At 39.5% G+C, this 12734-nt stretch overlaps 1 protein-coding gene across 1 annotated transcript in view; it reads right to left on the bottom strand.

The window, feature by feature from the left end:
• Positions 1-6317: 6317 nt before the first annotated feature.
• Positions 6318-12734, bottom strand: part of poc1b (POC1 centriolar protein B) — a 48595-nt gene continuing 42178 nt past the window's right edge. Inside the window, exons 11-12 of the mRNA XM_085357757.1 lie at positions 8827-9135; positions 6318-6476 (exon numbers count right to left, since the gene is read on the bottom strand). Coding sequence (XP_085213883.1) covers positions 6318-6476; positions 8827-9135 — 468 coding nt within the window. The remainder of the gene's footprint in view (positions 6477-8826; positions 9136-12734) is intronic.

The following is a 12734-nucleotide window of genomic DNA, read 5'->3' on the forward strand; positions in this document are numbered from 1 at the left end:
CTAGATAACTACAACTGGGTAACCGTCACAACTTTCTGTATTTGGCAGTGTTACAAGTACCAGCATGTTTGAGATTATCAATGGCAAGGTGCTAAGCATGTCTACCTGACCCGTTAAGCTTCTTATGACATCTGTCAGCTAACAGAAAGTGTTCCTGGAGTGCTGTAAATCCCCACACTGCATGTGGGGATTCTTTTAACTATTAATATAATATGGCTTTCTTTCTTTCTTTTTTTAAGTAAAGCAAAAGTCAGAAAATCCTGAAAAATCCACAACTAAAGATATATATATATATATATATATATATATATATATATATATATATATATATATATATATATATGAGTTAGTTGCTGCTTAAGTGTGCTCACCTTCAAGAAAACTGCAAATCTGGCGTTAAGGTCTTTGAATATTCTTCTGAAACACTGACAAAGTGCAGTGCTTTTCAATAGGTGTGTTTTTCCTTATCAAAAACATTAATGTAGAGGTTGAGATATGAAAAAATCCTGCCAGGAGGCTGAAAAAGTCAATCAATGTTGCATTTTTAAATCATTTTTATTAGTTTAGACATATGAGACGAGAAAGGGAGGAAGAAAAATCTACTACAGCTACAGTGTTGTTTCACTGAGATCAAACTGACATCAGCAGAATATATCATGGTGGAAATAAACTGTTACACTTGGCCACAGCAGCACTGGTAGATATTGGCAGGTATTATAGACATTTCAGGCTAATGATTCATGCAGAGAGGCAACATTGCCCATTTATGGTAAGATTGTGAGAGAGATTGTGTAAATTGAGTTTTGGCCCAGTCTGTGTTTGTCCCTTACATTGTGGTGTATCTAAATCAGCCTGTAAAAGACTAAACTCCTAATATACTGTATGGATCATTCCTCGCAAGGTGAATAACAGCCAGAAAATTATTGTATTTAGTGTGTGTGTGTGTGTGTGTGTGTGTGTGTGTGTGTGTGTGTGTGTGTGTGTGTGTGTGTGTGAGAGAGAGAGAGAGAGAGAGAGAGAGAGAGAGAGAGAGAGAGAGAGAAGGGTTAATAGGATATAGCAGTCAGAGCTGCTACCCACAGCCCAGATGGCACTTCCCATAAATCTGTGTTCCTCTGCATGCGTGCGTACACACACACACACACACACACACACACACACACAGTTTGGAGCAAGTCGCTGCTTAAGTGTGCTCACCAGAACGGCAAATAGTAAGTCAAAAGACAAAGTGGTTTCAGATCAAATGTACTCTGGAGGCTCACCAAGTCGGTTGAGGCAAAGCAGGAAGGATGCGTGTCCCACTAGAATGACCTTCAACCCACATGGCCCAGGAGCAATAACACCCCACGATGTCAGGAAGTCCACCGCTTCCTTATCTGAGGAACTGAGACGACCTGTTCCCACATTGTGTCCCTTACTCCAAAGAAAAAAGAACAGGGGGGAAAAAAACGCTGAAACGGAGCCACATCGGAAGTCCAGCAGGATTTGTGGGAAGGGAGTTGGAGAGATTTATATTCTGTTTTGTTTTATGTTTTTTTTTTCTTTCGTTTTCTGGGAAGTCAAAAAAAAAAAAAGCTGAGTTTGAGATTAGCCTGATAAGGCAACTGTGAGGTATTCAGGGTCTTCGTCTCAAATTATGATTCCTGTACTTTACAATGTTGAAAAAAATCTTCCTTCGCACTGCCAGAAAGTAGATCTAACAAAATGATGTTAGTCCTGTGTTTTTACAGTCATGCACACACAATATTGAGATTAAGGTTGCATTTGGAAGTCATAGCTTTTTTAAATAGATGAAAACAAACGTTCTAAGCTGAAATATTCCTATAAAGTTTACTTCTTTTAACTTTGCATTATCAGCTATTTAAGAGAGCTGCTCCTCTTTTTAGCTGCACAATGTGTTTACAGGCAGAAAAAAAAAGAAGACAACTCCTGTTTAGCAGTTAAATTGAAAGTCTTAACCCAATCTGTGCAAGCAGGAAGCCTTAGGAAGTGCTTAAGACTTGATTATTATGTTTTTCTCTCAAAAACAGCCATAAGAGCTTTCATTATAATTGCATTGTAAAAGCACTGCTGAAATAGTCACCTGTATTAAATATGGGATAAAAATATGTCATGTAAGCACAACTATTTAGGATTCGATACACGCTGTGCCCAGGATACAGGAAGTCTGAGGAGAAACAAATTCCATTTTATTGGCACACAAAGGGATGGAAAAGGCTGAACCTTGTGTACATGCATCTGTGCTTCTCGTAAGTGAAAAAGAGGAACAGGAAGGCTAAAAGACAGACGGAGAGAAACTTAGCTTAGGGATCAAATGACAACAAACAGATCTACAGGTTGCTTTGAACCTTCTCAGTGCGGAAGTAAACTGTTTTTTTTTTTTCTTCTGAGCTCTCTTTTTTCATTACGTTTCTTTTTGCCCCCCTTTCTACCGGAGATAAGCTTTAACATGCTAAACCCTGTAAAAACAGGCCTAAGTGTTTAAGCTGAGACCATTCTGCAAAGATATCCTAATTTGTGATGCTGCATCAAGCTGCTGTAGTGTGTGGCACAGGGGGGAGATTCCTAGTTGCATGGCAGAGTTAGACTGCAAATACACATGGCCTTGTTTAAAAAGATGACGGCCCCAAAGGTTGGAGCTCACACTGGAATTACTTTTATAATCAAATTTTACTTGTGGCTTTATTTCCATCATTCCAAAGTCTCTGTTGTGACCTCCAGCGTAAGCAACCACTTAAGATAACTTCTTTGCGTATCTGTATTGCCAAGACATATTCCCAAATATTTATGATTCCTTATAAATAAAATAATGAAAATAAACAATTAGTTAAGGTCAGTTCAGAGAATCTTTTCAACACTGTTTTTAAAAACATTTTTTTCATCTTCCTACCAGCAACATGTGTCCTCATTTTTAGATGCTGAACCAAAGGCAGTGATTAAGGGCTGTACAAGTGTCACATCATACAGTAAATGAAGTAGCATGAATATCTTTCTGTGCATGTGCATCTTAAATAAAGTACAATCAGTAACTGTTAAAGCCATATGATGAGACCAGTGAGAGCCAGTACTATACTGCAACTTAATAGGCGTGGGTGGAGGGCCCCCTTCTCCCCCGCAGTCTTTCTTCTTTTTCCCCTCCTTTCTCTTTTTTTTCTGGCCTCCATTTATCACCTCATCCACCTCGCATGGGTTACCATGGAATGTCTGAAAAGACAATCCCATGTTTTTTTTAGAAATGGTGTAGGAGCAGTAAAATAATAAGAGAAGTTGTTCAGTTGGGCACTAAAGGCGTTTGCTTTCCAGCTTGTGCTGGGTTTGGGGCAACAAGCAGGTTTACCAGGTAAAATAATATTACATGAAAAAAGGTTTGTGGCAAAGATTAGCATCTGAAAACAGAAGAGTTATTTTAACAGCAGGGCATATTTTAAAGCAAAAACAGAATTATCTTCTTGACATTCTTGAAAAACCTGTGAAACACAGGTTTTCACACATTTGATCTGTTAAACTGCAGGAGAATTTTAAAAACTTTGTTCAACTTTGTGTTTTATTGATTTTTCTTAATGTTAAAGAAAATAAGTGAAGTGAAAACTGTATGTTAGCTGTTTCTTAATGTCAGCTTTCAGTGCTGTAAACTTAACGCCTCTGTTGTGCTGGGGTTGACAGTTTATCTCTTAAATTCTGCACAAATAAAGACACCAGCTTTTTTCTATTTTTCTTTTGGGGATTTGGGTTGACAGAACCTTAAAAAGATCAAATCTGAAGGATAAAGATTTACATCCCCGTTTTAAATGAGCTTTACATCCTTTTTTTCTTGACCGGCCACCATATTTACAGCAGACAAAGAAGAGCAGATAAGGCTCATTTAATAATATAGTCAATACTGGTTTGACAAGTCCTTCAAATAGGCATCAGAGCATTGCTTCCGCAAATAATTCCATGTTTAATTAACTGAAGGACATATGCGTACACACACACACAATCATCATTCAGTAGTAAACTGTGACCGTGCAATTGCCTGGTGGCAAGTCCGGTTGTTACAGCTCCTTCCTCAATATAAACAGGAAGCCCCTCCTCTAGGAAGCTATTAACATGTTATGGGATCATGTTCACAATGCACTAACAACACACACAGCGCTTATGCTCACTGTAAAGCAAGTTCTGTGTGCACTTAACGAGATCTAAGTGGAAGTGAAGGGGGAAGCTGGTCATTAAATGTTTGCATGTGAGTCTCCTGCTTCAGTGCACAAAAGATTTTGTGACTGCGTTTGTTGGTTTGTGTGTTTTCACTTATACAAAGTAATGAGAGTTGCAGGCTGTGAGAGCAAATTTTAGCAAAGTGAAGTCATTTTCATCAGCCCTCTGGTTCAGTTTAGAGTTACATTCAGTGTTAGGCATCTGTTTAAGACCTAATGCATTTCAAAGGAATCACCACTCAAGAGCCACTTTCTTGCAGTTCAGGAGCTCTTGATCATATTTCACCGTCTTCATTTTCCATTTTTAGCCGTCATGAAACTGAAGATTATTTTAAGGGACTTAAACATTCATCTTCTTGATGAATCACACACTTTTCACAAATGTGTCAGTGAAGGAGATCGGTGAGTGTATAAATAGGGATTTTTACTGGTGAGTGCAAAAGGACATTTGAGAAATTTACAGGTGGATAAGTACTGAGCAAACCTGGAAGATTTTTCATGTAGAAGTCATTTTACTTCAGATTTCATCAGCACCTATGATACAACAGGATTGAACAACAGGATTTTGACCACTGCAACACTTCACTGTGCTTCAGGTAAAGTGGACCTGGGTTTCTCAGCAGCCTGAACCGCGTTATGTAACTGGAAAGGAGAACAAGGAGCAGGAGGATGAACACCAATGAAGCCAAAGAGGAAGCAAAGGATGTGGTGGAGGGAGCAAATGGCAGCCTCTGATAGCTCCCTCTTTGTGTGGCTTTTTTTTTTTTTTTTTTACTGCTTCCTCCCGTCCCAGCCGCATCGCTCACCGCATGGCCTCCGCTGGAACAACATAAACAGCTAGAGACCATAGACTGGGCGAGAGCAAGCCAGAACATTTCAGGCACAGTGGCACATAGAAACAAAATACAGGAAGGGCTTGCTGAACTGAAAGTAAATTATTTTTCAGATACAAGGTTAAAATTGATTAATTATGAGTATATTAATTCAAAAACTTTCAATAAGAAAATACTAATAAAAAAATCTTACTGGTTACATATAAATTATTGCTATTTAATATTTGGTAGTACTACGAATGCATGTAGTTGACAAGCCGGAAAGTTCTTAAGTGGCATACTTTTTGAATAGTATGACTGTGTACAGTCTATAGCTGGTAAATATACATTTTAGTCAAGCTGTTAAAGATGTCTTGTGAAATTATATACTAATCCACCAATAGGCCAAATATCCCAGCTTTCCACTAACAATTGAATGCACCATGCATTTGAGGACTTGTTGCTAAGACAGTAAAGAATCAGCACAAATGTATCATCCATAGAGACATATCAAGTGCACCTACATTTCATGATGAAAACGAGAGGAACGATTAAAAAAAAAAGTATGCACGGGAAGCATTTTTGAAAGTGAAACAATCAGTTTCTTTGACACATTTAAAATGTGCATCTAAACATTTATAGACTTTTATTTGCCTATGGAAAACAGTTTAACACATATCCCAACTGTCGGATATTTGAGTGGAGATTCAACTCAAAATTGAGCACATGTTATATTTTGGTCATCTCAGTTTTTATTTTTGACCATTTTGAGGTTCTCTCAGTACAAGGCTGTCTCCTTTTGTCTGGATACAGTAAGTAATAACCAATTAGTACACCCTGTTGCACTATCTATTCATAAAAATTAAATTTATATTACATGTATTTTAGGAAAAATGCACACAACTTGGGGTTTAAAATGGCATGGCATAGCATTTACAATCAAAACAGATGTTATTCTTGAAGCAGTGAACTGCTAAAACACCTGCAAATGAACAGGTAAATACACACAGCAGACAAGCACTTTTTTTTTTTTTTTTAATACATATATATATTCAGCTGCAGCTCTTCTGTGCAGCTGGATGTCTTTAAGAGGTACCGAAAGGCATGGAAAAACTATGTTGGTACTACACACGTACAAGCACGCAGTCAGACACAAACTCACTGCAACCACTGATCGAATCCTGATTGACCTATGAGAAAGACCACCATGGAGGGCATTTAAATTGACACACACATCTGGCAATCTGGGGGCTTAGCAGAACAACACACTTCATGTCTTTGTGCTGCTGTCTGAGACGAGGCAAAGTTGTCCTCAAGTGGAATGAACAGAAGATTCATCTGTCCCTTCACTCTCTGTCCTCCGCCTCGTTCTAGATGCTCGCAGGTCTTTCAGAATCTGAGACTGATGGCTTAGACACTCCTTCAACTTGTCCTCAGTCAGGGTGAGACGCTCTTCCAGCACTGAAACAGTCTGCATGAGGTGAAGCGGTGGGGGTGGGAAAGCATGATAATTACAGAGAAGTCAGAGAATAATTATACATGTAGAAACAAAGCAGAGCAAAGTTCAGTCTGAAATCAATCCTTTCCCAATGTAGAAAAAAACAAAACAAAACACAAAAGTAAATGAGAAATCGTCATGGCTTTCAAATTATCATCATTATTATTATTATTCATTTTGGCCTTGATGCATGAGATAGTCGAGATAGTAGAGACAGCAGAAGTGATTTAAATTTAAATATTTATATTACAAAGATTATTTAATAGTTCATTAGGTGTCATTTGTTTCTGGGAATCAGAAAATGCACCAAATATTTCTTATAGATGATAATGTCTGTGAAACAAAGTACATTCAGCAGCACATTTTTTATTTCTGGAGACAATTCTCATAAAACTGCAGAACTGAAAATGTGTTCAATTTTTTTCTTCTCTGTCTGCAAATGTCATAAAACATAAAATGAGGAAATGTCTCTGTCCATCTAATGGTGACACTTCTCAAACAGACAAAGAAGTGGGCAGCTAAATCAAATATTCTCACTCCACCGTTTGCTTTTCTTTACCTTTTATTAGACCTGTGCAACATAGCAATGTTGAATAGTAAACAACCTGATGCTGGGCTTAAACACTTCAGAGGGAAAAAATTGTCCTCCTTCAATGTTTTTCCACTGCTGTCGATATTGTGAGTTGATATACAGTGGGGCAAAAAAGTATTTAGTCAGCCACCGATTGTGCAAGTTCCCCCACCTAAAATGATGACAGAGGTCAGTAATTTGCACCAGAGGTACACTTCAACTGTGAGAAACAGAATGTGAAAAAAAAATCCATGAATCCACATGGTAGGATTTGTAAAGAATTTATTCGTAAATCAGGGTGGAAAATAAGTATTTGGTCAATAACAAAAATACAACTCAATACTTTGTAACATAACCTTTGTTGGCAATAACAGAGGTCAAACGTTTACTATAGGTCTTTACCAGGTTTGCACACACAGTAGCTGGTATTTTGGCCCATTCCTCCATGCAGATCTTCTCGAGAGCAGTGATGTTTTGGGGCTGTCGCCGAGCAACACGGACTTTCAACTCCCGCCACAGATTTTCTATGGGGTTGAGGTCTGGAGACTGGCTAGGCCACTCCAGGACTTTCAAATGCTTCTTACGGAGCCACTCCTTTGTTGCCCGGGCGGTGTGTTTTGGATCATTGTCATGTTGGAAGACCCAGCCTCGTTTCATCTTCAAAGTTCTCACTGATGGAAGGAGGTTTTGGCTCAAAATCTCACGATACATGGCCCCATTCATTCTGTCCTTAACACGGATCAGTCGTCCTGTCCCCTTGGCAGAAAAACAGCCCCATAGCATGATGTTTCCACCCCCCATGCTTCACAGTAGGTATGGTGTTCTTGGGATGCAACTCAGTATTCTTCGTCCTCCAAACACGACGAGTTGAGTTTTTACCAAAAAGTTCTACTTTGGTTTCATCTGACCACATGACATTCTCCCAATCCTCTGCTGTATCATCCATGTGCTCTCTGGCAAACTTCAGACGGGCCTGGACATGCACTGGCTTCAGCAGCGGAACACGTTTGGCACTGCGGGATTTGATTCCCTGCCGTCGTAGTGTGTTACTGATGGTGACCTTTGTTACTTTGGTCCCAGCTCTCTGCAGGTCATTCACCAGGTCCCCCCGTGTGGTTCTGGGATCTTTGCTCACCGTTCTCATGATCATTTTGACCCCACGGGATGAGATCTTGCGTGGAGCCCCAGATCGAGGGAGATTATCAGTGGTCTTGTATGTCTTCCATTTTCTGATGATTGCTCCCACAGTTAATTTTTTCACACCAAGCTGCTTGCCTATTGTAGATTCACTCTTCCCAGTCTGGTGCAGGTCTACAATACTTTTCCTGGTGTCCTTCGAAAGCTCTTTGGTCTTGGCCATGGCGGAGTTTGGAGTCTGACTGTTTGAGGCTGTGGACAGGTGTCTTTTAAACAGATGATGAGTTCAAACAGGTGCCATTCATACAGGTAACGAGTGGGGGACAGAAAAGCTTCTTACAGAAGACGTTACAGGTCTGTGAGAGCCAGAGATTTTCCTTGTTTGAGGTGACCAAATACTTATTTTCCACCCTAATTTACAAATAAATTCTTTACAAATCCTACCATGTGAATTCATGGATTTTTTTTTTCACATTCTGTCTCTCACAGTTGAAGTGTACCTCTGGTGCAAATTACTGACCTCTGTCATCATTTTAAGTGGGGGAACTTGCACAATTGGTGGCTGACTAAATACTTTTTTGCCCCACTGTATATAAGCTTTGCCTGATAACTGACCTGTGTGAGAATATCCAGCTGTTGAACAATGTGCCGCAGGGTAGAGCTCACACTTGATGGATGACCAGAGAGAACTTCCAGTGGGTGTGTCTGCGACATCTCTACTTCTTCCTCTCGTCTTCCTTTTCCTTCTTTTCTGTTAGCCCTCGTTTCATTCTCAGCAGTCGATTCTGCCCTACTTGCACTTCCACCCTCGATCCATCCGTCCAGTCTTGAATTGGCAACATGACATTCTGGCAAACCGTTATAGTGGTGACTGTTAGCAGCAGCAGACTGCATGGGTGTCAAGCGGGGCCAACTGTTTAAGAGCTGGAGATGAAAGCAGGAGAAAACGCAAACTGTGTGGATATTGTTTTGTTCCATTTATGTTCCAAATGCACTGTATCACACGAGAAACCCATTTTAAATCAAATCACTCATTGTGACTCTCTGACATTTAATTCAGAACAGGCCACTGAAAACAAAGAACTCTTAAAAAATACAAGGTGTTTCCAAGTGCTTGCTTCAGCATCCTGCTGGAACAGCAAAGGAGTCAGAAAGAAATAGAAAACAGTAGAAGAAACATCTGAATGACGTTAAATGTCAAACTGTTAAAGGAATTAAAGTTTCAGTTTGCAGTGAAATGACTGATTAAGTCACTTTTATTTTTAAGTCTGACATGTAAGCTGAAATCTACCTGATTAAAAAAAAAAAAAAAAAAAAAAAAAAAAAAAAAATAGGTTCAGGCTGAAATGAAAGTCTTGAAAAATAAAGGCTCGGCCTCCTGTAACTAATTTCATGTGGGAAATTAATTTTTAAGTTGAGAGTTGATAAGATACCTTTGTATCACTCAATCCTCATAGTAAGAATAAAGTTCAACCAGACAAAAGTTTGTGGCACAGGGGATGGTTTAACATTAGTTACAGTGGGCCTTATCTGGGATGCATCAGCGCACTCAAAGAATACTATAAATCATGTCAGAATTACATTCTCTTCCATTATCTGACATCATACACAACGTGCCAAAAGGAGTGCTCTTTCAAGCAAATTAACATTTGGTCTTCGTTAGTCTTGGCAGTCCATGGAGCAGCTTCCCCCCCCTTATTTTTGTCTTTTCCAAACACTGTTGGTACCTGGCATCTTCTTAATGACGCTGAACTCATGGCAGAAATCAACTGGAATATGAATTGAAGTATTGGATGTTACCAAAGTATCAACTGGAGTTTAATTGTAACTACTTTTTGAACTTAAAGTTCTACTATACTAGTAGATTACCGTGTTTGAAATATACATGTATCAAACAGTGACAGAAAGAATACATCAGAGGCTTTCATGATCCTGGATGATATGCAATCATAATACATAACACTATGCAGAGATAGCCAACATGCTTGCTATCTCACTGTTCTGTCAGTGAAGGAGGCCTTGAGCCTGTTGCAACTTGGCAGACTGAAGTAGGTGGATGACTCACACTACTGGATTACTGACTGAAAGGCAGACTTTGTGACCGCCTGACTACCTTGCTAGCTAAAGACAAGTTCATAGGCTGTTTGCACTGAAGAGCTACAGATACAGAGCAAAGCAGAAAAAAAACTATTTTGTATTTAATGCGACCTTTGATTTTGTATGCAATGTTTGTTTGTTTTTCCTTTCACAAGAAGAACATAACAAGGGAAAGTGAACAATGGAACAATGAGAGAGAGAAAAGAAGGGGGGGGGGGGGTCATTATATTCAGTGTAATCAGAGTTAGAGACAGTGCATTCATTACAGCAGAGGCATTTAACACAGTAGCTATACAGCAGATAAATATCTATTCTAAAGAACCAATCATTGCTCAAGGGCAACTATCCTAACTTTTAGGAGGTCGGGATTCAAACTAGCATGTTTTAGTTTTCAAAAGCTTTTGCTTAAAAACCACCATAGCTCCGTAACCTCTTTCCAAACATTACTGTAATTCTGCAGATCACATGCCTTAAGGGGCTAGCAGTGACATTTAGTAACATCAAGTGATGACGGGCAAAATAGCCTGAAGTGAAGTGGGCAGGTCCCTAGTTACAAAATTCAGACGCAAACAACTGAAGCAAATACCAATTAGAACGAAGGATTATGTTAATTTGCCTCGTAACAATGAACCATCAGTGACCCGGGGCAAGCGAATTGTTTCCTGTTTGGATGATTATTCCATTATTTTTCAATAAATCAACTAATTTTAAATAAAATGTCCATACCTCAATCCATATTCTGAATCACTTATCTAGTTCAAGGTCACAGGGGGAATGAAGCCTATCCTACAAGTCACAAAGAAGAGGCTGATGTTACACCGTCAACAAGTTGCCAGTCTAACACAGGGCTTTAAAAAACAAACAAACAAAACACAACAACAACAACAACAACAACAACAACCACCAATAGTTAAAGTTAAGTTCACTCCACAACTAAAACTACAGCAGTGGCATCTTAAAACTGTTTGGTCTTGACAACCAACAGCTTTGGCTAAATAAATATATGAACTGATTTGTTGTTGGTCCAAACAGTTATGTTGTAGAATGGTTATTGCTTAGCCAATCACATTATAATAAAAGAAAAACAATAATCCAGACAAAAATGATGAGAAGTTAAATTGTACTCAATAATAATGTGATGCATGGGTTGCACCAAAGAGAACAAAAGGAGGGGGACGGGGAAGGCAAGGGGATAAATGAGAGATGTTTTAGGAAGATCAAGACAGGCAGGAAGAGGAGGGTTAAGAGGAGGAGGAGGATGTCACACATTCCTAGCCTAATGCATGGAGCAATCGATTCCGGCTTACTTCCTGCATACTGTCCTCACTTCAAAGAGAGTATGGGGACGCAGGAGAGGGTGGAGGGAAGAGAGGAAGAATATACCAGGATGTCTAAAGAAAGAGAGGGTGGGTTAGGATCGACTGCTGGGAGGAGGTGAACATAGCTGTCAGTGTGTGGATGGTGAGTCTCGTGGAGTCTTGAACACCTTTTCACTCCTCGTTGATACATCTTGTCAACATCTGCTCAGCTCATTTACAGTTAACATCCCTCCACCCCCTCCCCCACCAGGCAGTTTGGATACAATTAACGTTTAACAGGCAAGGCACTCCAGTGTGCCAGTCAAAAAACACACACACACACGCACACACACACAGGAAATTTCTTCTAACTATAATTTGTTAGAAGCATGTTAAAAGATGGTGCACGGCATTATCAGGTATATAAAAGATATACAAAATCACGGAAACATGGATTGTTTAATGTAGAGGGGTCAGTGGAGCTAAAAACTCACAGTTTACGATAAGGATAATTTCAGAGATTAAATCGTGTCTACTACGCTTTATGTCAGAGGTCAGTCATGGCAGGAATGTTGCAACAGTTCTGCTGGCAGTGTTTTTTGCTTGATAGGAGTAGCTGGTTGGGTTTGGTTGGTTGAGCCAAGCAGAGCAGGGGAAAAACTAGACACTATGATAATGAGGTGGCAGACTGTGTGAGCTGAGTGTGCTCAAGTGTTGATAGGAAGGCAAGAATATCAACACAGCCTGTACTCAAAGTACATGTGCTTGTCCAATCTATGAAGTGCTTCCTAATTTGGCCACAGTTTACTCCACAAGTAATGAGATGCAATATAAAAGACACAAATGTGAGTGTCTAATGGCAAACCAGCACTATTAAATGCTAATCATTGATTATTCAACGATATTGTTGATAACTTGACTGCAGCAGATTTACTTAAAAAGGGAAGTTCATTAGAACCACAATCCAGGTTAAAATGCTAACGGCGGCTGTGATGTTTACGATCAAAAGGATCCCCAGGAGAAAACAGATCACAAATAGCCTCACCTCCGCTTCTAAATCAAATCACAGATGTCTGATCAAAAACATCATTTCCATGAGCACCAGAATTAGCTGCGCTCTCTATTGTT

This window comes from Diplotaxodon limnothrissa, linkage group LG7 (assembly GCF_057381915.1).
Source record: "Diplotaxodon limnothrissa isolate DT_005_m linkage group LG7, D_limnothrissa_male_GT1.1, whole genome shotgun sequence".
NCBI lineage: Eukaryota > Metazoa > Chordata > Actinopteri > Cichliformes > Cichlidae > Diplotaxodon > Diplotaxodon limnothrissa.